Raw genomic sequence first — 26,114 nt, 5'->3', positions numbered from 1 at the left:
GTGCGCAGGCTTCTCATTGCGGTGACTTCTCTTGTTGCGGAGTACGGGCTCTATGTGTGTGGGCTTCAATAGCTGTGGCACGCGGGTTCAGTAGTTGTGGCCCATGGGCTCTAGAGAGCAGGCTCAGTAGTTGTGGCGCACGGGCTTAGTTGGCTGCAGCATGTGGGATCTTCCTGGACAAGGGCTCGAACCCGTGTCCCCTGCATTGGCAGGTGGATTCTTAACCACTGCATCACCAGGGAAGCTCTTCTTTGATTTTTTTTTAAATTTACTTATTTTATTTATTTACTTTTGGCTGCACTGGGTCTTCGTTGCTGCGCGCGGGCTTACTCTAGTTGCAGCGAGCGGTGGCTTCTCTTGTTGTGAAGCACGGGCTCTAGAGCACAGGCTCAGTAGTTGTGGCACACAGGCTTAGTTGCTCTGCAGCATGTGGGATCTTCGTGGACCAGGGCTCGAACCCATGTCGCCTGCACTGGCAGGCGGATTCTTAACCACTGCACCACCAGGGAAGTTCCCTTCTTTGATTTTTGAACTGCAATTAATTCTTAATTTATCAGGGACTATCTACCTTTGCTATTGGATCATTAAGGTCCTTAATCTTTTCCTTCTCTATATGTTTGTTACCCTTGTGTGTGTGTGTATGTCATCCACTCATAAGAACATGTTCCAAAGTATTAGAATTAGTGAAAGTGAACATTCAGCCCTTTCTCATTACTCACATGTATCTCAAACTGCCTCTTTCCTCCACACTAAAAAGACATAAGCACACCACTTTCTGGCTTTGCCTCTCTTTACTGGATACCTTCTGGTCTGGGTTTCTCCTCTGGTCTCTTTCAGTGGCGATACTCTAACCTCTCTAGGAGGCAGAGGATGATTAAGCCCCCTTAATTCTATCAAGAAGTGACTTCAACCAATTCCATTTGGCCAACACAGCCACATGGAAAAACTAAACCTCTCATCTGCCTGTCACTTTTGCTCCTAATCCATCAGTACTTCCTGGGCAAGGAGTGAAGAATCCTTGCTGTTTCATTAATTAATTAAACGTATTAAGAGGGACTTCCCTGGTGGTGCAATGGTTAAGAATTTGCCTGCCAATGCAGGGGACAACGGTTCGAGCCCTGGTCTGGGAAGATCCCACATGTCGCAGAGCAACTAAGCCCAGTGCGCTACAACTACTGAGCCTGCGCTCTAGAGCCCTTGAGCCACAACTACTGAGACCGTGTGCTACAACTACTAAAGCCCGCGTGCCTAGAGCCCGTGCTCCGCAACGAGAAGCCACCACAATGAGAAGCCCACGCACCGAAATGAAGAGTAGCCTCCACTCGCCGCAGCTAGAGAAAGCCCACGCGCAGCAACAAAGACCCAATGCAGCCAATAAATAATAAAAAACAAAAACAAAAACAAATATATATCTGAATTCCTCACATTTAATATGAAACTTTCACTACTCATAAAAACTGTTGGTTTAGAGCTAAGCTCTTCTTTTAACAATGTCAAAAAACCAATTATACTTTTTACACAAATTCTTCCTTGACATATTTTCACTTAATAATAAATAATTATTATAATTAAAGAAGCTAACACTTACTTAAGCGCCTACAATGTGTCAGGTACCATTGTAGGCATTTTAAAAGTATTGACTCATTTTAATACTCACACCCCCTCTATCTCATTAGGGTCCACTTAACAAATGAAAAGTCTGTGGCATAGAAAGATTAAGTAACAATGCTCCCAATTACCTAATATAAGTAGCTATTAGGAGCTCAAACTCAGTTTAAGGATTGGTCTTATTCCCTTCTATTAAATCTTGTTGGCTTTGGGGGTTTGTTTTATTTATAACAGCTTTACTGAGATATAATTCACATACCATATACTTTACCACTTAAAAGTGTACATAGTTCAATGGACTTTAGTATAATGAGAGTTTTGCAACCATCAGCACAATCTTAGCACATTTTCATTATCCTAAAAAGAATCCCTATACCCACTAGCAGTCACTCCCTATTTCTCCCAACTCCCTCCCCGCTCCCCCGCCAAAAAAAACCCTGGCAACAACAAATCTACTTTCTGTCTGTATAGATTTGCCTATTCTGGACATTTCATATAAATGGAATCATACAATATGTGGTCTTTTGCATCTGGCTCCTTTCACTTAATATAATGTTTTCAAGGTTCATCCATGCTGCAGTGTGTATCAGAACATTTTTTATTTTTTTGCTGAATAATATTCCATTGTATGGGCTTCCCTGGTGGCGCAGTGGTTGAGAGTCTGCCTGCCGATGCAGGGGACATGGGTTCGTGCCCCGGTCCGGGAAGATCCCACATGCCGCAGAGCGGCTGGGCCTGTGAGCCATGGCCGCTGAGCCTGCGCGTCCGGAGCCTGTGCTCTGCAACGGGAGAGGCCACAACAGTGAGAGGCCCGTGTACCGCAAAAAAAAAAAAAAAAAAAAAAAAAAAAAAATTCCATTGTATGGATATGCCACATTTTGTTTATCTGTTCATCAGCTGATGGACACTTGGATTGTTTCCAGTGTTTAGGTGTCATGAATGATGCTGTTATGAACTTTCATGAATAAATTTTTGTGTGGACATTTTTCATTTCTCTTGGATATACAACCTAGGAGTGGAATTGCTGGGTCATACAGTGACTATGTTTATCCTTTTCGGGAACTTTCAGATTTTTCCACATCAACTGCACCATTTTACACTCCCACCAGTAGTGTATGAGGTTCTATTTTCTCCTACATCCTAGTCTACTCTTGCATACTATCTTTTTAATTATAGCCATCCTAGTGGGTGGGAAGTGATAGTTCATTGTGGTTTCAATTTCCAAGTCCCTGATGGCTAATTATGCCGAGCACCTTTTCATGTGCTTATCGGTCATTTGCATATCTTCTTTGAACAAACGTCTACTCAGATCCTTTTCCCATTTTTTAATTGGGTAATTTATCTTTTTATTATTGAGTTGTAAGAGTTCTTTATATTTTCTAGATACAAGTCCCAGATTAGATATATGATTTGCAAATATTTTCTCCCATTCTGTGGGTTTTTTCACTTTCTTAATGGTGACATATGAAGCAAAAAAGTTTTTAACTTTGATTAAGTCCAATTTATTTATTTACTCTCTTGTTGCTTGTGCTTTGGTGTTGTATCTAAGAAGGCTCTGCCTAAGCCAAGACCATTAAGATCTACTCCTGTATTTTTTTTCTACGAGTTTTAAATCTTATTTATATCTTTTCCTTAGTTGCAAATTAATACCACACTGAGAGTACCCACACAACCACCCCATTTCCTTGTTTAGTACAAAAGTACCTTGGTGGTCTAGGTCCAGTCTAGTCAATGTCCAGAAATTATTTGTTTATGAGATTGTAATTTCTATATTGAACAAAGGCTCATCTAGGGGATGTCATAGGTTTCTGCTCCATCCCTCCAGTAAAACACCCAGTAAAGGAAATGTCTAAGGATATAGCTACCCTCCTTGCATTCTATGACCATAACTAGAGCATAAGCCTCTTCCATAAAATTTAAGCTTAAGAGATCTGGACAGTCATATTCATAAGCTCTAACTCTTTAGAAAATATAAATTTAATTGCTCTAATTATATCTACTGAGACATGTCTACATGTTTTGTTACAATTCCTGTCATGTTCCCAATATAACTAAGACAGAAACTGTAATTTAAGTAACAGAATTTATTTCAACTAAGATTTATTGAAGGTCTACTATACACAAAGCATTATGGGAAATGCTGAGCTAAGTCATAGTTCTTGACCTCAAGGAGGTTATAATTTAGTGAGAATTTTAAAAATAAATAGAACCAGAGAAACTGATGGTTAAATTCAGTCTTTCTGAAGGACCATTATGTCCTGAAGGAATTAATGAGGGCACACTTCCCTAACTCTGAGGCTCAATAAATCCTTTATCTCTATTCTGTGATCTAAGGGCTCCAGCTCTAAATTACACAGAAACTCCTGAAAAGCTATGTGGAAATTATATTTTTATAAAAAGAGTGATATATGTAAGGGAACTTGGCAAATTGAAGGAAATCCTACATAACATAGAAGCCTTCCTGGAATAGAAGAATACTCTGCTTCATGTGACTCTCTGTCTGCTGAAAGCAGGAGCCCCCATACTGTTGCCCATGGGACATACCAGATGGCTCCACCATTTAGCCTTTCTGACTACCAAGTATTTTCTCTGGGGCTCCCTTTTTTTTTTTTTTTTTTTTTGCGGTACGCGGGCCTCTCACTGTTGTGGCCTCTCCCGTTGCAGAGCACAGGCTCCGGACGCGCAGGCTCAGCGGCCATGGCTCACAGGCCCAGCCGCTCCGCGGCATGTGGGATCTTCCCGGACCGGGGCACGAACCCATGTCCCCTGCATCGGCAGGTGGACTCTAAACCACTGCGCCACCAGGGAAGCCCAAAACCTGATTCTTTTTTAAGCCCAAATAACACCGAACGTGAACATGTTTTCTAGTTTCACACTAGATAACTACTTCCTAGTAATTTCTTAAGACATCTTGGTCCCCAAATCTAATTTCTCTATTCTTTTCCCTTCCAGCTCCACACATTGGACATGCTAGAAACATCCTGTTGCTTCAGGTCAAATAAATGTTTATTTGATGGAATCAAAATTATGTACTCTTATACTAGAAAGAGAAGTTGAAGAACGTTTTGGCTGAGTTGTGTGGTTTATCCACGGTACCACAGTCTTGTTTAAATGATTTCATCACTCAGTCAAAATGCTGCCACTATTTCAGTGGTTTTCTAGTCACAGTCAATAAAGTAAAGGAAAAAAACCCCACTATTTACTTATCTTCATGACTAAGCAAGTCGGAAAGAGCAGTTAGAAAGCTGCTTCAACATCTTAAAATATACACACAAAAATACCAGTGACAGAAACCATTTATTTTGAGCTAGGAGCTGCAAAATAATCAATAAGGTTGTGAAAGAAAAGTTTTTGTCTAAATCAACTACATCAGCTACTTAAATGTTATTTTAGCCACCTAAAAGATAATAGAATTCATTTTGAAATTCTTTAGTAGATTTAGAGGAGGATAGACATTTTTTTTTTTTGTCTTTAGTCTTACCTTGTGGCAACAAGAGGGTAGCTATGACACGGTGATGCCCAGGCATCCCTTGTCCACGGCATACAGTCATAAAGCAGCAAATCCTTCTCAGTCACAGCCATGAGGACAGGTCTCCACTGTTGTCTTCCACCATCTAGTTTTGCCTGTTACATTGGTGAAATCCAGAAAGTAGAGCTAACTATAATGATCTGTAACTGTAAAAGTTCCTTCAGTGATGGCCTAAGATAGTGGGTCTCTATTCTGTTTCCCCTTCCTAACAGATGTGAGGAAAAGGAAACATCCCATCAGGTTCCTTCCCACTGGCAGGGATTCTCCACTGGGAGGTGTGAGGTGGATTGTGTAGTTTGAGAAAGCTCTCCCTGAGTGAGTTACAGACATTTTCTAATGATATGACACAGTTTTATCCCTATTCCACAATAACTAATTATCAGCAATTCTAATCAAATACATAGTACTCTGTTCAAAATGATAATAGTTTTAATATGTCTGATGTGGGAGTAACATCTTCTAAGTACAGGATAGAAACTATTACCAAATGAGTCTGTATAATATAAACATCATTGTTTTTCAAATATTTTTGATCAAGACCTACAATAAGAAATACATTTTACATTGCAACTCAACACATACATATAAATATTGAATTTAAAAATTTCCAAAACAACACAATTCCTATACTTTGTGCAACGTACTCCGCTAATTTCTATTTTATCTTTTTTAAACGCCGATATGACCAATTATGCTGTATTTTGGAAAACGTTGATATAAACTATTTTCAAAGAGTTCCCCATTATAGTTCAGGAAGTTTATGTTTCAGTTTCAAGTGTACCATTGCATTTAATTGCATAAAACTCAGTTATCTCTATGATGGTTTAAAAATGTAGGAAAACAACCACTACTTATACATATTGTCAAGGATCCAAGACTAAAAAACAAAAGACTATGTTCAAGAAAAGCCCTGGTATCATCAAAATGTTTGCCTTCATAAGATGAGAACTTTGAGCAGGGAATGCTTAACAACAGAGTATTTTAACCCTCATCTTTTCTGCTCACTATCACTGATGGCTTCAAGGTGAATTTAAATTGATGAATTACTTGTCTCTTACTTGTCTTCAGATCTGCTTTTTATTTTCTCTTCCTTAATGACTTCTGAAGGTAATATGAACATGTCAGAGCCCCTTAAGAATACATCTATAATCTGAAAAGTGACCTGAGTGGTTCGGTTCTGTGCTATAACATCTACCACTGGGATGCTTTTCTCCTAGCTAGAGCCATGAGCTGATTCCAGGAAGGGGAAATGAATTCCAACCAGTGAAGTTACCCATGTTCGACCCTGTGCTGAAAGCACAAAATACATGACCCAACCGTGAGTATTCAAGCAAAGTATGGTAGAAATAATTAATACTTTCCTTACCAGTGAACCCAAGTTTTCTAAGACTCTATATTAGTCTAAAGTAATGTCTGGAGGGAGAGTATCAGCTGTAAAGAGGTTCTCTTGGATTCTTAAATTTTGGGGTCATAGATACCCCGAAGGGATTTCTAGTTTATGTGCACTACTAAGTCTTTGCCTCCGAGATTGTTACGCATAATATTTCATAGGGAAAATAATGTAAAAATGTATCTTCCCAAAGGGATAAAATGACTATCTGATTTTTTAAATTAATTTTTTTGCTAAGTTATAAGAGAGATTTTTTTTTTTTTTTTTTTTTTTTTTTTTTTTTGCGGTACGCGGGCCTCTCACTGTTGTGGCCCCTCCCGTCGCGGAGCACAGGCTCCGGACGTGCAGGCTCAGTGGCCATGGCCCACGGGCCCAGCCGCTCCACGGCATGTGGGTTCTTCCCGGACCAGGGCACGAACCCATGTCCCCTGCATCGGCAGGCGGACTCTCAACCGCTGCGCCACCAGGGAAGCCCTATAAGAGAGATTTTGAACACTAGATCAGAGTATATGCATTTAGAAAACCTAAATTAAATGTATTTCTTCCCAAAGAAGAGAAAGGAAAACTGCTAATGCCAATACAAGCAAATATGCAATTTCAAGACAGAGAACTTTTCTTTCAATTAACAATTTTTAAAAAGTGTTTATTCTTGGGACTTCCCTGGTGGCGCAGTGGTTAAGACTCCATGCTCCCAATGCAGGGGGCCTGGGTTCAATCTCTGGTCAGGGAGCTAGATCCCACATGCATGCCACAACTAAGGAGCCCGTCTGCCGCAACTGACAGGGCACAACCAAATAAATTATTAAAAAAAAAAAAAGAGGTGTTAATTCTTTAGCTCTTTTGAGTCCTTAGTTTTTGGAGACTATCTTTTCCCTCTTCTACTTACCATTGGAGAAAAATGAAACCTCAGTTTAAATCATTCTGTTTGCCTATTTGTCTTAACTTATAAGGATACTGTTTGCTTTCACTGGAATCAAAATGCTGCCTGCTATATGTAGTATGTGTTTTTGGTTGTGGTATCAGTACAAGCAGCCTTGGGACTCCACTACTGAGGTGTTTTTTTTCCCCACTATCGAGTTTTTGGCCAGAGAAAAAAGGGATACTAAAGTTAGGGTGCTGCTTTGCTTGTGTTTCAATACCCACACATGCATACACCTGGCCAAACAATAGCCTTCTCCAAATTTTATTTTCTAATAACTAGAGTTGAATAGCACTAAAGATGAAAAATTAATAATAGTTATTATTCATTCCCTAAATGTCTTCATCCCACAAATCTTTTTAAGAGGTGATGTACTTCTGCTACTTATGTATTTTATTATTACAATAGAAAACATAGAGCAAAAAATAAATTGTTCCACTGATCCTGATTTAGTGTATATGTTCCTAATTTGAGTCTCTACACAGTTTGAGAATAACCAGGGACAAGGTAGGAACTGTGACAACAAAGCTTTCTTTGGCTGTCTTGGCTTTTCTACCAACACTCAAATGCTTAAAAATACTTATTTCGTAGGTAACGTATGTCCCCTCATTTGGTGGACTTAGAGAAGATTCCATCTTAAGAATATAACCAACTAAAAGGTAAACTATCAGTCACATAAAAATCAGTATCAATAAAGATAGAAGTGCCTTGCACAGAACAGATTATCTATTGGTTACCAAACATCTGTAGCATAGGTTTTCCCTATTTTAAGCAAATTCAATTTATGACAATGTGAAATAACAAACAGATAAGTTAAGGAGAGATCATTTAAAGTTAAATAAATGATAACTATCTTTTCTTTACAACTGAAACAGTTTCATTCATATGCAAGCTTTTCAGGAAACACATCTATTGCTAAAATAAATGTTTACCTATTTTAACAAGGTTACATGATCTAAAATTATCCTGACCATTTTCATACTCATAGAATTAAACAATCTTACCGTTAAAAAAGGCAACTCTTATCACATACATAAGTTCATTATAAATAATACCTCTGAGAAATGGTATCCAGTCTTGCTTGAACAACTTATTCTAAGTGTATTTGATTTGGGTAACCCAAACAACTACTTGGAAAAAGTAAAAATCATGAATAGTTTAGAAACAGCACTTTGGATTAGTTCCGTGATACTATTTTTAAAGAATTTGAAACTTTTCGACTTGGTATTATTTTCCAACCCTAAGCTTGTGTTCTTGGACAGTATTTTATAATTAATGACTTGTTTGTTTGCTTTTTGCATGTATATATGTAGACAAAGGAAAAAAATTAGTGAACATCTACTATTTACAAAGCATTAGGCTAAGTTCTCTAGGGACTAAAGATTTGGGAAAAATGTGCTCCTATCTTCCAAGAGCTCACAACTGAGTGGAGGAAACACACACATAAATACAGTCCATAAAGGGCAGACTGTGATGAATTTGTGGCTTTATTTTTCTCCTTTCTACTTGTCTGTATGTAGCATAAACCAAATTAAGTTCACTTTAAAGGTCTGGCAACTCTCATACGTTGCTGGTGGGAATTTAAATTAGTTCAATCTTGATGGAAGGCAAATTTGGCAATATTTATCAAAATTACAAATGCATATACCTTTTGTGGTAGTTTAAAAAGATGTCCACAAATTCTTTACCATTCTTCCCTTTAAGAGCCGGAGCCCTGGGGTATAGACTGGACTTAGTAACTCACTTCTAATGAAAAGAATAGAGAAGAGACTAGGTCATAAAATGTATTGTGGCTTCCATCTTGTTCTCTCTGTCAGATCACTTGCTCTGACAAAAACCCACAGCCATGTCTCGAGGACACTCAGCCAATCTTGTGGAAAGGCCTGCGTAGCAAGGAACTGAGGACTTCTGCCAACAAGCAGTAAGAAACTGAGATCTCCTGCTAACAGCTATATAAATGAATCATGTTGGAAGTGGACCTGCCAACCCAGTCAAGCCCTCAGATGACTGCCACCCTTGCTGACAGCTTGACTGCAACTTCATGAAGCGTCCCAGGCCAGAACCAGGAAGCTAAACTGCTACCAGATTCCTGATCCTTAGAAACTGTGGGAGGTAAATGTTATTTCAAAGTCACTAACTCTTGGGGGTAATTTGTTTTATAGAGATAGATTACTAATATACCCTTTGAACCTGTGCTTCTGGGATTTATCCTATAGGTATAGAAATATCTCCTGTTCTATGAACTCTAACGATCAAAGCTCAGGAAATGATGTAAAACTTTGGATAAATCCCTTTCTAACCAAAGTTTTACTGCTCACTACTAGAAACTTAAGAACCAAATACATTCAGATAATGTGTGTTCCCTTGTTATCTGATCTATCTGAACTCAGGAACCAAAGAGTTTGGAAAGCACATGTGTGAAAGGACAAACTACAAGGTTATTCATTATAGCATTCTTTGTAATGGCAAAAGATTATGACAACAAAACTGGGGGGAGTGCTTATTTAACTACAGCTACACAATGGAAAACTATACAGTTGTGAAAAAGAATGCTCTCTGTGCTTTGATATGGAAAGATCTCCAGGATATATTGCCTAATGAAAGAAACAAGCAAGGTATAAAGTAGTGTGAATAATATGCCATCTTCTTTTATAAAAGAGAAAAAGAAGAATATATATTCATAATTGCTTTTATTTGCATAAAGAAACTCTCAAAAGACTCAGTAGAAAGGAATGAAAGTGATTACCTCCCTGGGTGCAAAGGGGTAGGAATTAGGCGGATGAGGGAGCAGAAGGAGAGTAAGACATCACCTATTAACTTTTTATTCTGACCTTGGAACTATGTGAATGTATCACCTTTTTAAAATCATGAATATTTCTAACATTGCTGAAAGCACAGAACAATTACCACTCAATCGAGGTTTTCAACCAGCATATAAAAATATAGAAACAATGATAAACACAACTAAAAGACTAAAACTTTCAAAGTTGTAAATACTTATACCATTATTTTCATTAGTTTCTTCTGCTTAGTTATTCTAATTATGACTCCTAGAAATCATCACAGTACGAATTCTGTGTTATAATTTATTAGAATCATTATTTGGAATGTTTGTAAAATTTCACGGCTGAAAAAAAACTAAATCAGTGGAGTCCAAAATCCACTACACAATCACCTAGGGAGCCAAATGAGATTTCCAGGCCCCACCATCGGTCTACCAAATGTGAACTCTTGATGGGGAACATGGGGAGCCAGATCTGGGAAACTGTATTTAAAACAACAACGCAAAAGAACAAAACCTGTCTGGGCTGATACTGATGCAATAATCCCTGCCCCCTTGCACACACGAAGAAACTAGGATGCAAAGATATGAAGGCACTTTTAAAAAGATCTAAAACCAGTGAAAAACAGAGCTAGCACTTGAACACTCATCTCTGAATCCCTATTCTGTCTTCTGTTTTCAACTCCCTCTGGCCCAGCTGACAGTGAAGGACCAGAAAGAAAAAGGATGTATTGTAATATCATGTAGAACTTTTAGTCTCCCTTTTGCCAAATTTGGATCTAAACTAACTTGGATTATATCCTTCCTTTCCCTTCACCCAACATCTACTTAGGTTTTCTTGTTTCTCTTCTTTTCATTTTTCAGTTGTAGAAGACAACTATACATGTGTTTAATGGCTTGTAAAGTGTTTTGTGTATTTTATAATTTTCCCAGACCAGGGGAGTAAGCCTGTTGTCCCTGAAACTCTGTCAATAGACTAGAACAGGAATTGGGAAACTATGACTTGTGGGCCAAATACAGCCCACTTATCTCTTTTCGTAAATAAAGTTTTATTGAAACACAGTCACATCTATTCATGTTCATATTGTCTATGACTGTTTTCTTGCTATAATGGCAGAGTCAAGTAGTTGTAGCACTAATAGCCCTTTGTAGAAGAAGTTTGCTGATCCTATTCTAAAACCGTGAAAATTATCTTTAGTCATTAAGGATACAGATGTTACTAAGAACCCCTTTTTAGTTATGTTATGATGATGATGATCATGACAGTCAATTCTTCTGGTAGAGGTGATAATTAGCAACAAACAACTAAACACTAGGGGAGGAGAAACAGAAGACTAACAAAAGATCTGCAAGCTAGACATCCAGGGCCTGACTGCATGATAAACATTACAGACATACGAAATGGGGGAAGCATCCTGGCTTTGAGTAGTGACCTGGTGAGACCCTGCCCTGCCTCCCAGCCTACCTGTTCTGCCAGCCAGGCAATGTGCTTAACCTCCTTGCTGCCTCCTGCTGTACTGGTTGCACCAAGCATGGCATTGAGTTCAGCCAACACCTGTGGGAGGAGAGCCATTATGTTGGTGTGGATAGCTACAAACCAGGAGTGTGCTGTGGCTGTATCCTTGCAACGTAGGATCAACGTGTTCCTGCTATCAGGAGAATGTAGCTCTATCAATCTGTGTGGAAAAAGAAAAAAAAAAGTGAGCTAGATCAGAAGCCATCAAACCTGCCATGGTTTAACATACTTAACTGAAAATCTACTTTTACATTCCAGAATATAAATACTTTCTCTTAATTCCTTAGGGTCCAATTCCAGAGAGATCCACATGTGGAAAGATCATCATCGGAAAGACTAACTGCTGGGTCTGTTGTTTCAATATTAACGTAATGATCTAAGATAAGGGAACCTACTGTAGAGTCTGTAGTAGAACACTGCACTTTGCCTTAATTTCCATGTCAAAGAAATGGAAAGCGTGTTGAATCTCATAGGCACATTGTAAAGAAAGAACTAATATATTTTTTAAATACTTAGAAAACTCTGGTATACAGTATTGCAAGGTATATAGAACCTACTGCCAAACAGTGAACTGAAATTTCCACTGTGTGAAATAAAGAAAATAGCTGAAGAATGACTCTTTACGAAAATTTGAAATTGTTTTTGAGGGTCTGGGTAACATTATATGATTAAATCATCCGCTGAGTCATGGTAGAAGAATAGTTAAGAGATCTTCAACTCTATGACTATTATTTGTTAATACTCAACTGTAAACAATCTATACTTCAAAAGTAACCTTTAGGAATTACATAAATTTTTTAAAAAGTACACTCAACAAATTCCTTATAAAGCAATTTGTTGGGTAATATTTTGTGTGTTGATCAAAGTTTTTGCCAAGATGAATTTTAAAAATCATTCAATAAATGACTAACATATATACACTGCTGTATTCTAACAGTGAACATACATATCTTTTAAAATGGAAAAATAATGTGGTAGGCTGGAAACTGACAAACTGCCACTGACCAAGGAGAGATCTTTTTATTCTTTCATCTTTCTGAAGATAGTCTTTGCTTCCTTGCAGCACTGTCACCAGATCCCACATCACCTGTCAAAGATGACCAGTTTACATGTACACTAGGCATTTCTGCCTTGAAGCTTGCATCCCTCTCTTTTGTCCTGTTTAGAAATTCCTTTACAATTCCAAATATTTTAATTTGCCATACTTAATACGGCAAATATTCATTCTCATTTGAACTCTGGTCAGTCCACCCTTTCTTTTTTTTTTACACAGGCCTCTCACTGTTGCGGCCTCTCCTGTTGCGGAGGACAGGCTCCGGACGCGCAGGCTCAGCGGCCATGGCTCACAGGCCCAGCCGCTCCGCGGCATGTGGGATCCTCCCGGACCGGGTCACGAACCCGTGTCCCCTGCATCAGCAGGCAGACTCTCAACCACTGCACCACCAGGGAAGTCCTAGGAATTCTTTGTAAATTTTGGATATCAGTCCTTTACCTGATATGTATTTCACAAAGATTTTCTCCCAGTCTGTAGCTTATCTTTTCGTTCTCTTAACAGTGTGTGACGGTTAATTTTATGTGTCAACTTGACTGGGCTAAGGGATGTCCAGGTAGCTGGTAAAACATTATTTCTGTGTGTGTCTGTGAGGGTGTTTCTGGAATGGATTAGCATCATCAGTAGACTAAGTAAAGAAGATGGCCCTCGACAATGCAGGTGGGCATCATCCAATTCACCGAGGGCATCAATAGAATAAAAAAGTGGTGGGGGGGCAGGCAAGTTTGCTCTCTTCTTGAGTTGGGACAACCATCTTCTTCTCCTGCCCTCACACATTGGCGTTCCTGGTTCTTGGGCCTTTGAACTCGGGGTGAATTATAAGACTGGTTTTCCTGTTTCTCCAGCCTGCAGACAACAGATCATGGGACTTCTTGGTCTCCACAACTGCATGAGCTAATTCCTATAATAAATAAATAAATCTACCTAACTATCTATCCATCCCGTTGCTTCTTTCTCTGGAGAACTCCAGTACACAGTATCTGTTACAGAGTAGAAGTTTTTAATTTTAATGAAGTTCAACTTAACAATTTTTCTTTTATGTACTGTGCTTTTGGTGCTGTATGTAAGAAGTCACCACCAAACTTTAAAGAGAATGTTTAAAAAGCATAATCCTACAAGCTCAGGGAGAAGGGGAGAAGAGGAGAAGAGCAACTACAACAAAATTTTGGAAGCTGGCAAACAGACAGAGCAGACCTAAGAAAAGTGGGGAGGGTCAAATCCAAGCCGATCCATGTTGCAGAATCCTGAAGAGGCTGGGGAACTGGAGGCACCAGTTACCTCTGGAAGTGGGAGTAAAGCACTCAGCTAAAATAAAGAGGCCGGCTGATTGTTTCAGCATTCCCCATCCCCAGCGGCCAGTGACTGCCCCACCCTCAACCCAGAAGAAGATTCATATCCACCCTCATTCCACCAAACTGAGTGCAAGAGCCAGTGATGTCCTTAATTTAGACCTTATACCAGGCTAGTTGTTTTCTACAGAGGCTATTTACTTCCAGCTGGTTGTTTTGGCACTGTAACCAGCCTAACATCCTTAATCGCATGCTAAAAGTTGTTGCAAAACTATGACAAAAAATTTCTTTCACTCCTCCTACTGACCTACTTAGAGCTAAAGGCAGGAATCAGTTTATCCTTCTCCGGACACAAAACATTCACCTTCTGAAAAAGCCTTTATACCTCATACAGTTCCTGGGAGAGTCTCTCAGACACAGCTCCTTTGCCACAGTTTAAACTCTGAAAATCCCGATGTTAAAGATCCTACTTATTAATAACTGAAAGAAAGGAAAATAAGTCTGATATAAAATAAACTTAACCTGATTAAGCAGGAAAAGATCATGGGACCACTAGGCTGGAAAAAGATGAAAACAGGAAATAAAACAGTTCCCAGGACAGAATCACCAATTTTTCATGAAGAGAAATTTTGCAGTGTTTCTTAAAAAGTGATTGTAAAATAGAAAATTAAATTAGAAGAAACAGAAAATAAACTCCAAAACAGGACTAATGATTCTAGGATCCAGAAGTCTGTTTGCCTTTAAAGAAGCAGCCCCTAGAGCTGATAAAGGGGACAAAGTGTTTCCTAATGTCTACTGCTGTTTTAAAAGACAAATTCAAATGAAAATTCTACGAATAAAAGTTTGGAGGCAGTCTGCCAGTCATTGTTTGGGCCCACAGGAGAGAGGAAGAGACAGCTACAGTGTGAAGAGTTCTGGCCTCTGGTCAAACCACTGAGGATTTCCTGAGAAATGCAATTACATTCTGATCAGATGAATCAGATCATGTTTAGGTCCACAGAAGCATAGGATTCTTAAGTCTAGCCTGCTTATTTCTTCTGCTTAGTAAAGTCTTTGACATAACTTATGTGTTCAATTTAGTAATAATCATGTTGTTTTATACATCATAAAGCCAAAATTTACCTTTTACATGGAAAACAGCCGAAGTGAAGATGACCCAGACATTGTGAACCGGCTCAATGATAACAGATTTACATTTCCGAAAAGCAGCGTTTAAGAACACCTTGTCCTCGCTAAACTCCGCACTGCCCACAATGCTGTTTGCTAAGGAACAGGCTCATGTTCTCTCCCTGGACTTTGTCATTATTTATTTAGCTTTCACTTTCCACAATGAACCGCTTATAACTATCAGAAGCATCTAGTGAGGTCTTGAGGACTAGAGGTGGAAGAAGCAAATAAACTTCCCCTGCCGCTTTACTTATTCATTCTGATGGTCAGCACTTTTTCTCAGCTTTAGATAGCGAAACTAAATCAATGCAGTAAAACAGAAAAAAAGGACGCTTTCCTCTCATGTCAAATAAGTTTTTTATCTAGAAAGTGAAGTGTTTACATTAAAATGAAGGATGAACCACAAAGAGATTCCACTGCACACCCATCAGAATAGTTAATATTAAGAAGACTGACACTACCAATGCTGGCAAGGATGTGAAGCAATGGAAACTCTCACACACTGCTGGTGGGCATGTAAAATGGCACAACCACTCTGGAAAAAAGCCTGGCAGTTTTTTAAAAAACACACACACACAAAAAAAACCGAAAAAAAAAACACCTAAACATACACCTACTCTTGCAGCCAGCAGTTTCACTCCTAAGAATTTATCCAAGAGAAATAAAAATGTATGCCCATGGGGCTTCCCTGGTGGCGCAGTGGTTGAGAGTCCGCCTGCCGATGCAGGGGACACGGGTTCGTGCCCCGGTCCGGGAAGATCCCCCATGCCGCGGAGCGGCTGGGCCCGTGAGCCATGGCCGCTGAGCCTGCGCGTCCGGAGCCTGTGCTCCGCAACGGGAGGGGCCACAGCAGTGAGAGGCCCGCGTACCGCAAAAAAGAAAAAAAAAAAATGTATGCCCACAAGAGTTGTACAAAAATATTCATAGTAACTTTATTAATATTAGCTCCAAACTGGAAATAGCTCAGGTATCCGTGAATAGGAAAATGGATAAAGAAACTATGCTATATTCATAAAACATAACACTACTCAGCAATAAAAGAGAAAGAGTTATTGTTACATGCAACAAGAAGTATGAATCTCAAAATTCTTATGGTGAGTTAAATAATTCTATCACAAAAAAGTACATATGATATGACTACATTTACATGAAGTTTTAGAATAGCTGAAACAGATCTATGACAGCAAGTCAGAACAGTAGTAGCCTTGGAAGGTGGGAGAGGGAATTGACTGGGAATGGGAAAAAGAAAACTTTCCAAGGTTAACAGTAATGTCCTGTATCTTGATAGGCTTGGGTTACATAATTTTAGGCATCTGTCAAAATTTAGGATTTGTGTATTTTATTGTATGCAAATATTGTCTCAAAAGAAAAAAGCTACAACAAAAACACTGAACTCTATATGCATGCTTGAGTAGAGAGAAATATTCTAATGTGTGCAATTCACTTTGAAATGCATCAAAGAAAATTAAGATGGATTGATGGATGGATAGGTGGGCCAATCCATGATAAAGTATATATAGTAAAATGTTAATGGTAGAATCTAGGTCGTGGAAAAATGAGTGTTGACTATAAAATTATTTCGACTTTGCTGTATGTTTGAAGATTTTCATAATAAATTGTTAGGGGAAAAATGATGATGGGAATCCACTTGCCTATGTAGGGCTTAAATACCAGATTCATAATTATTTTCCAGATTAGGGCACATCTAAGCCTATTCCTTGTCAGAGTTTTACCAAAGACTATGTGGAAGATTAAGATTTTCAAATAGAAATATGGTCAGTTATATAAGGCTGCAATGTGATAAATATCTTGGTGACAGATGTCCTGATGAACTTATTTTTGCTGTTCCTAAATGAACTGGTTTTCTCCACGGCTTTAAATGTTGCAGCTGTGTTACCTGTCATGACATTTCCTTTGACAGAGCTGAGATAAATTTAAGGATCAAAGAGCTCCAAGTGACTTTACAGATACTATCTTATTTATCCTTGAAGTAAAAGAACAGAGTTGAGCAAGCATTATTATGTCCATTTTACAGAAAGAAAAAAACAGGAGGACAGAGGAATTAAGGGACTTATTTAAGGTCAGAAGGACACCAACAGCACCTATAATAATAATATATTGAGAGCATACTATGCCAATTTTATAATTGTTCTCTTATTTAAATCCTCATATAACCTTTCATTTTATACAGGAGGAAACCAAGGCTTATGAAAACAAATAGTTTGCCTAATGTTACAAAGTCCATCACCCTAACTTCAGTCTAATTACTCAATGGCTCTGAACATTTTTTTCTACCAAGACACTTAGGATAGATGTTCACATTCCTGTGGGTATAACCAAAGTTAAGTATAATTTTGCCAGGTACCTGCAATTCTACTGCTTTTCTTTTTCTCTAGAAAGCACTCTGGAATGCAAGTAAGAGTGACATAAGAATAACCTTGAATCTCTTCCAACTTATATTTTATAAAAACCAGATCATTTGCAAATTTGGTATTTTTTTTTCTTTTTTTGGCCACGCCATGCAGCATGCTGGATCTTAGTTCCCCAACCAGGGATCGAACCCGTGCCCCCTGCACTGAGAGCACTGCACACGGAGTCTTAACCATGCGACCACCATGGAAGTTCCCAAATTTGCTATTTTAAGTAACTTTGGAAACGAATTACTTTGCAGCATTAAGCCTGATAATCTGCAACAGCCTAACTCTTCTAAGACCTATCCTTGTAGAGTAATAAGTAGACTGATCATCTTACTGAAGAGCACGGTGTGATACAACTCTTATAGCCCAAACTGCCCTCTTCTGTTGTTTCTGAAAATCTACTTCAAACTTGACCATCCACCAAATGTCTTTAGCATATACGCTAAAGAGAATGCAGCCCCAAGTTTTAATAAAGGTCAAGGTTATTGAGCTCTAAAAGGTCTTAGTGGATGATAAACTAGCACCACTTTCAGCAATACAGCCAAGTCATATCACCTTCCTCCTTCCTTCTCTCCCTCCCACAACCCCAGCGTGCTATAGAAATATATCAGCAGCACTACAGGTGCTGTAGACTGAATGCTTGTGTCCCTGCCTCAAATTCATGTTAAAATCCTAACCCCGGGGCTTCCCTGGTGGCGCAGTGGTTGAGAGTCCGCCTGCCAATGCAGGGGACAAGGGTTCGAGCCCTGGTCTGGGAAGATCCCACATGCGGCGGAGCAACTAGGCCCGTGAGCCACAACTACTGAGCCTGCACGTCTGGACCCTGTGCTCCGCAACAAGAGAGGCCGCGATAGTGAGAGGCCCGCGCACCACGATGAAGAGTGGCCCTGCTCGCTGCAACTAGAGAAAGCCCTCGCACAGAAACGAAGACCCAACACAGCCAAAAATAAATAAATTAATTAAATTATTAAAAAAAAAAGAATATTAATTTTACTTGAATGAAACATTTTAAAAATGAAACAGAAATAAAACTATATGGGGGCTTCCCTGGTGGCGCAGTGGTTGAGAGTCCACCTGCTGATGCAGGGGACACGGGTTCATGCCCCGGTCCGGTAAGATCCCACATGCCGCGGAGCGGCTAGGCCTGTGAGCCATGGCCACTGAGCCTTCACGTCCGGAGCCTGTGCTCCGCAATGGGAGAGGCCACAACAGTGAGAGGCCCGTGTACAAAAAAAAAAAAAAATCCTAACCCCAAATGTGACAAAATTAGAAGATGGGGCCTCTGGGAGGCGATTAGATCGTAAGGGCAGAACCCTCACAGATGGGATTAGTGCTCTCATGAGAGAGACCCCAGGGAGCTGTCTAGATTTCTCTGCCATGTGAGAATATAGGAAGAAAATGACCATCTATGAATCAGGAAGTGGGCCTTCGCCAGACACTAAATATGCCAGTACCTTGATCTTAGACTTCCAAGGCTTTTCCCTAACTGTGAAAAGTAAATTTCTGTTGTTTATAAGCCACCCAGTTTACGGTATTTTGTTACAGCAGCCTGAACAGACTAAGACAACAATCTATTCTCATTCTCAGAAATGACTTATAGGGACTTCCCTGGTGGCACAGTGGTTAAGGATCCACCTGCCAATGCAGGGGACATGGGTTTGAGCCCTGGTCCGGGAAGATCCCACATGCCGCGGAGCTACTAAGCCCATGTGCCACAACTACTGAGCCTGAGCTCTAGAGCCCGCGAGCAACAACTACTGAAGCCCACACGCCTAGAGCCTGTGCTCCGCAACAAGAGAAGCCACTGCAATGAGAAGCCCACACATTGCAACGAAGAGTAGCCCCCGCTCGCCGCAACTAGAGAAAGCCCGCGTGCAGCAAGACCTAAAGCAGCCAAAAATAAATAAATAAATTTATTTAAAAAAAAGAAATGATTTATTATGAAAAGACTTAGCCTGAACACTTTCCTCAGCCTGACAATCAGTTGACAAATATAATGTCTATTTGTTCTCTTTATCACATTGTAACTCTATTCTAATTCCTTCTCTATAGTCCTAACTACATAATTTTTTTAAGTCCATGATTAACAGATCAAAGTCTCTACCTAAATATATCTCATTTGAGAAAAAAATTTTAACTTGGATTTAAGAGGCAGAGTTGATTATTTACTTTAAAAATTAGATTCTTTATTTTTATTGGAGCATAGTTGCTTTACAATGTTGTTAGTTTCTGCTGTACAACAAAGTGAATCAGCCACACATATACATATATCCCCTCTTCCTTGGATTTCCTTCCCACTTAGGTCACCAGAGAGCACTGAGTACAGTTCCCTGTGCTTTACAGTCTATTCTCATTAGTTATCTATTTTATACATAGTAGTGTTTATATGTCAATCCCAATCTCCCAATCTATCCCCCCCCGACCCTGATATGCATAAGTACAAATTAGATTCTTACTGTATGAAAAAAAAAAGCATTTCTTTAAAGATCAAGCTGTTCTGTATTTATATATGCTTCAATATACACACAATCTTTCACAAATAAACCTGTATATAACAAGAAGTAATTTCTATGTCTTGAACTTTTAAAAGAAAGCAAATAAAAACAATACAAATGTATCAGAATGTAATTTTCAAAATATGTATACATGGGAATTCCCTGGCGGTCCAGTGGTGAGGACTCTGCACTTTCACCTCTGAGGGCTCGAGTTCAATCCCTGGTCAGGAAACTAAGATCCCACAAGCTGCATGGCGTGGCCAAAATATATATATATGTATGTAAGTATGTATGTATACAAAGTTAGCAGTTAAGACTTTTTTTTTTTTTTTGCGGTACACGGGCCTCTCACTGTTGTGGCCTCTCCCATTGTGGAGCACAGGCTCCGGACGCGCAGGCTCAGTGGCCATGGCTCACGGGCCCAGCCGCTCCGCGGCATGTGGGATCCTCCTGGACCGGGGCACGAACCCGTGTCCCCTGCATCAGCAGGTGGATTCTCAACCACTGCACCACCAGGGAAGCCCAATTAAGACTTTTTAAGCTACTATTTCTTGAGAACCTACTATATGTTTGGCTCTATACAAAGGGCTTCATGTGTGTTATGCCATTTAATCTGCACACTGAGTTATTCTTTTTTTTTAATCACTGAGAATATGGAGGTTGATAGAGGCGAAGGAACTTGCTCAGAGCCTTCTTTGGAGCAGGTGACCTAGTTTGGATTCAAACCAAGGTCTGTGTGATTGCAGAGCTCAACTCTTTCCAGCATACACATAATATATTATAGAGCAGGAGCTTCCATGTCCCCATCGCCTAAAATGCCCAAGGTCATTCAGCTTCTTGCTGTCTTCTGTGAACCATCCCATCCTGATTAGGCACCTGGCTGTGCATTCAGATCAGAGGAGACCATAAAAGCGAAAGTATATTATAAAAAGCTGGTCCTTAACTATGTCTTTGGACTACTTTCTTTATCTCTTTTTTTCCCCTAATCTCTAACCAGACACTAGGTTTACCAGTACCACGTCATGGCATTAATGAAGACAAAGTCATAGAACCCAAATGGTGATAGAACTAGGAGGGACATTAGAAATTATCCAATCCAATGCTCTCATTTCACAAATGAGGAAATTGAGGTCAAAAGAAGCTAACTTGCCACAGTCACGTTATTAGCTGATGCAGCCTGACCTATAATGAAGATCTCTGATTCTTTTTTCTTTTTTTTTAAGATCTCTGATTCTTTACACTAACCATAGTATAAGGAATTTCCTCCTAGGAGATATTCGTTTAAATTTCTTGGACAAGACTTTTTCTATTATTAAGTAATATTCATAATGAATAAACTAATAGTAACACTCCAGAAAGGTTTAAAATGAAAAGTAGAAGCCTCTTCTTTCCTTCTACCTTCTAATCCCATTTCATTCCCCAGGCATAACCATCATTAAGCTTCTTGTATGTTCATCCAAAATTGATCTATATATGTACATATATGTGTGAAGTAATTTAAATATGGAAGTACAAAAATGATTCATCTCAGACTGATGTTTTCCTCTATATAATTTAGTCAACAGTCATATTATTGCATAAAAATATGCAAAGGGAGAAAGTAATATTGCAACATATCTGTAAGTTTGCAAAGCTGTGACTACGATGTTCTCCTTAGGTACAGCTCACCTGTTTTCCAGGTCCGGCATGCTTAGGTTTCTAGCAGCAAAGCACATTTTGAGAGGGATGACCTTCCTGTCCTTGGTGCTGTTCTGGTGTTTTGGAGAACCGGAGTCCTCACTGCCACTAAAGCTTGGTGACTGGGGAGCTGCACCTTCCCATGGCAGATCTGATACTAACGATGGCTTCTTGATATATGGCGTCACTTCTCGGATGAATTTAACTATGAACAAAAATCAAAGAAGAAGGTTAGTATTTTTGCTTCCTGTGAAAAATAACAACTGAAATATATACATACACGAACTATCTGGCATGAAGTGAAAAAATACACGAAGTTAAAGAGCCAGCACACAGAATCTCAGGATTGGAGGGTGCTTTAAGAGCATGTAATCCAAATGATATACCACTACTCTATCCTAAAAACTAACTTCTGAGTCTTTGCATATTGTTACTTCTGCTTAGGACTCCTTTCTCCCTTTGTTGGCCTGGCCAACTCTACTCAAGAGTCACCTCCTCAGCAGCCTTTCCTGTTCACTCTCTCCAGGGTATTACCATTACTCTTCTGTAGCAACTTCTAAGCACCCTGGGTTGTAATCCCCTGTTAATACTTCAGTTCCCTGCTGGCTGCGAGTTCCCCAAAGGCAGGGTTTACAATTTTTTCAATCTTGGTGTCTAAAATCCAGACCAGTGCCTACTCAGTAAATGTTTGAATAAATGAGTGAAGGAAAAAATGAACAATTAAATACCTGAATTATCTCAGTAGTTGGCCATCATGAATGAATCTGGATAGATTCTGTACCTCCTGAGACAGCCCCATCTAGCTTTAGACAACTCAACATTTAGAAACTTGAAACTTCCACCCATTGGTTTGCTGACTACAGAAGCCATATAGAACAAACTTAATCTCTTCCACATGAGAACCCTTCAGATATCTGAAGACTGAGATGATCTCTCTCTTCTCCAGACTAAGCTATGTATCTCTACTTCAATTCGATTCAACTCAGTCAACATTTTCAGCTACCTTCCAAGTATCAGGCATTAGGCTAGCCACTGAGAATACAAGAGCAACTTAGGCATGGACCCTGCCTTCAAAGAATGCCCAGTCTAGTAAGGGAGACAGCTTTGGAAACGAACCATTATAGCTTTGAAAAACAAGTACAAAAACATAGTCAAAAACAAAGTATTTCTATTAACAGTAGCCCCAAATTAAGATATAGCTTTTAATATATGTGAAACGTTTTTCTTTTAAGTTCAATTTTAAGACATATAAAATACTTCTTTTACCTCATTCATGACTGGAAACTACTATCATTTGAAGCACTGTGCTCTTATTTCAAAAACTAGATAAACTGAAGATTATTAAATCCTTTTTTAGTAAAATCTTAGAAAGCATTAAAATGTCAATAAATCGTTGAATGTAGATAAATCGGTCACCATTTCCTCTTCTAACATCAATATATGTTACATCAGTAATCTACCTCCTCTAAAATTCCACTGTGGTAGGTCATTAGAGTAGTATCATGGGAACTGAAAAACTAGAAAGATATGATCGTTATCAATGCTTATCAATGTCATAATAGCTAGTATTAATATTTTATAGCATTAGAAGCTTTACAAGCCTATGAAACTTTACTAAGAAATAGATTACTAAATCTAAAAAATAATCAGCTATGTTTCTAAAAACATAGCTAACAAGTCTTTAGAATATTGTTTCTTTTTTGAATAGGTAATACATGCATATAAAACAAAATTCAGGGTTTCTCTGGTGGCGCAGTGGTTAAGAATCCACCTGCCAATGCAGGGGACAAGGGTTCGAGCCCTGGTCTGGGAAGATCCCACATGCCGAGGAGCAACTAAGCCTGTGCGCCACAACTACTGAGCCTGCGCTCTAGAGCCCGCGAGCCACAACTACTGAGCCCGTGTGCCACAACTACTGAAGCCTATGTGCCTAGAGCCTGTGTTCTGCAACAAGAGAAGCCACTGCAATGAGAAGCATGTGCACCGCAATGAAGAGCAGCCCCCGCTCGCTGCAACTAGAAAAAGCCCGCACGCAGCAACAAAGGCCCAATGTAGCCAAAAATAAATAAAATAAATAAATTTTTTTAAAAGGAGAGAAAAAAACAAAATTCAAAAAGTATAAAAGGTTTTATGATAAACAGTATGTATTTCTAGCAGCCCAATTCCCATCCCTGGAGGCAATTACTGTATGGTCTTCCAGCAACAGGCTAAGCATGTATGAAAATAGACACACATACGTGTGTATATACATAAATACACACAATGGTAGTATATTATGCTTACTGTTTCCACATCTTGCTTTTTTAACTTAGTAATATTGATGATAATCTTTTATAAGCATAGCATCCTACCACTCACTCTACATGATATGGTGACAGAGAGGCCTTTGGAATCAGACCTTGTTCAAATACTAACTACTAACTGTGCTTGCTACTTCAGAGCTATGTGACCTCACTTGACAGTCCTGAAGTCCTCATCTATAAAATGGCAGTAACACTAAGCAAGTAAAAATTCTAGGCACATGCTAAACATTCAATAAATAGTAGGCGCCTTTCTTCTCCTTCCCTAATTTAAAAAGCTAGAAAAGTTAAAAATTTTAAACAGCAATCAGAAGAGGCAACATTATTTTCCTATAAGTTATTCAAGAAGATCTGCTGAAGTTAAGCATAATTCTAGAAAATATAATAATGCTAATGCCAACATTTAGAAAAAGTTTGTGTGTGTTTGTATGTGTGTGTGCTTTCTATGTATAGTTATGTGTATTTCTAGGTGGAGAGAGTAAAAGCTAACTGCTTCAGGTCACCAAGGAGATTTTTTTCATCCTAGAAAAAACGAGCAGGGGCGCAACCAGTGTATCCTTTGAGCAGCTGACTCAGGCATTTCAATACATGCTTTAGTTTAGCTTTGTGCTTTCAAGAGAGAATTAGATCACAATAATTTTGGCAGAAATTCTTACAGTTTCTAGTCACTGCCAATGGCAGAGAGTTACTTTTTAAACATTTATGGCAGTATACTAACTTTTGGGCTACCAATTGGGGGAAACTAAAGACATTCTAAATGACTACTCCTGAATACTACAGTGGTTAGAAAAGCCTGCTTTATGATATACTCAGAAGCTTGTTTGATCACAGAGTAGCATCAGTGAGTTGATTACTACACATATTTAAATAAAATAGACATACACACATAGCCTATTGCATGGCCTTATTAAAAGAGCAATGAGTTTCACTTGAGTTGATGACAATGGCACCCATACCCCCATCTAACTGGTTATCCATAATGGCTGGAGAACCATAAATAGACATCTGTTTCTAATTTACCTGAGATTCAGGAAAGGTGAAAAGTTAAGTGTGCTCTGTCTGAGTCCTGTTCTTAGACCTCCCCTGTTGCCACAGTGCATTAACCTGGATACCCGGCAGGATAAGCAAAGCCTCTACACCACCACATGGCATTCAGGTCAACTCAGAAACCGTGATATGGGGACTTCCCTGGTGGTGCAGTGGTTAAGAATCCGCCTGCCAATGCAGGGGACACGGGTTCGAGTCCTGGTCCGGGAAGATCCCGCATGTCGCGGAGCTACTAAGCCCGTGTGCCACAACTACTGAGCCTGCACTCTAGAGCCCGCAAGCCACAACTACTGAGCCTGCGCACCTAGAGCCCGTGCTCTGCAACAAGAGAAGCCACTGCAATAAGAAGCCCGTGCACCACAGTGAAGAGCAGCCCCCACTCGCCACAACTAGAGAAAGCCTGCACACAGCAACGAAGACCCAAAGCAGTCAAAAAGAAATATAAATTAATAAATTAATAATAATAATAATAAAAAATGTGATATGGGACTTCCCTGGTAGTCCAGTGGGTAAGACTCTGTGCTCCCAATTCAGGGGGCCCGAGTTCAATCCCTGGTCGGGGAACTAGATCCCACGTGCTGCAACTAAGACCCAGTGCAGCCTAAATAAATAAATAAATAAAAATAAAATCTTTACATAAATTTAAATAAAAGAAACTGTGATATATTTCAGAGTTATTTCACTTTTCCTGATAGTTAAAGATCGTCCTCAAAATGCTTAAACTCTGATGTTTATAGTATTTTAGCTGTTTAGTTGCTGAAGTTAATCTTTCTTTTACGCACTGCTCGCTCTTATTGAAAATGAAGGGGGTTCTCCCCCACCCTAAAATCATCACTATAATCCCTTCTCTTTAGTGACAACAAACATATACATGTACTGTACACACACCTGGAAAGACATCTGCGAAGATTTTCAGCAAAACATCAA

The 26,114-nt window shown here is 39.3% G+C and overlaps 1 protein-coding gene across 1 annotated transcript in view; it reads right to left on the bottom strand.

Moving 5' to 3' along the window:
* SNTB2 (syntrophin beta 2) overlaps nucleotides 1–26,114 on the bottom strand; it is a 100,263-nt gene that overhangs the window by 34,523 nt on the left and 39,626 nt on the right. Inside the window, exons 2-4 of the mRNA XM_030863523.3 lie at nucleotides 21,832–22,045; nucleotides 11,694–11,904; nucleotides 5,090–5,232 (exon numbers count right to left, since the gene is read on the bottom strand). Coding sequence (XP_030719383.1) covers nucleotides 5,090–5,232; nucleotides 11,694–11,904; nucleotides 21,832–22,045 — 568 coding nt within the window. The remainder of the gene's footprint in view (nucleotides 1–5,089; nucleotides 5,233–11,693; nucleotides 11,905–21,831; nucleotides 22,046–26,114) is intronic.

The sequence above is a fragment of the Globicephala melas genome, chromosome 19 (assembly GCF_963455315.2).
Source record: "Globicephala melas chromosome 19, mGloMel1.2, whole genome shotgun sequence".
Lineage (NCBI taxonomy): Eukaryota > Metazoa > Chordata > Mammalia > Artiodactyla > Delphinidae > Globicephala > Globicephala melas.
The sequence above is the reverse complement of the archived record's forward strand: the minus strand, read 5'-3'. Positions and strand labels throughout refer to the sequence as shown.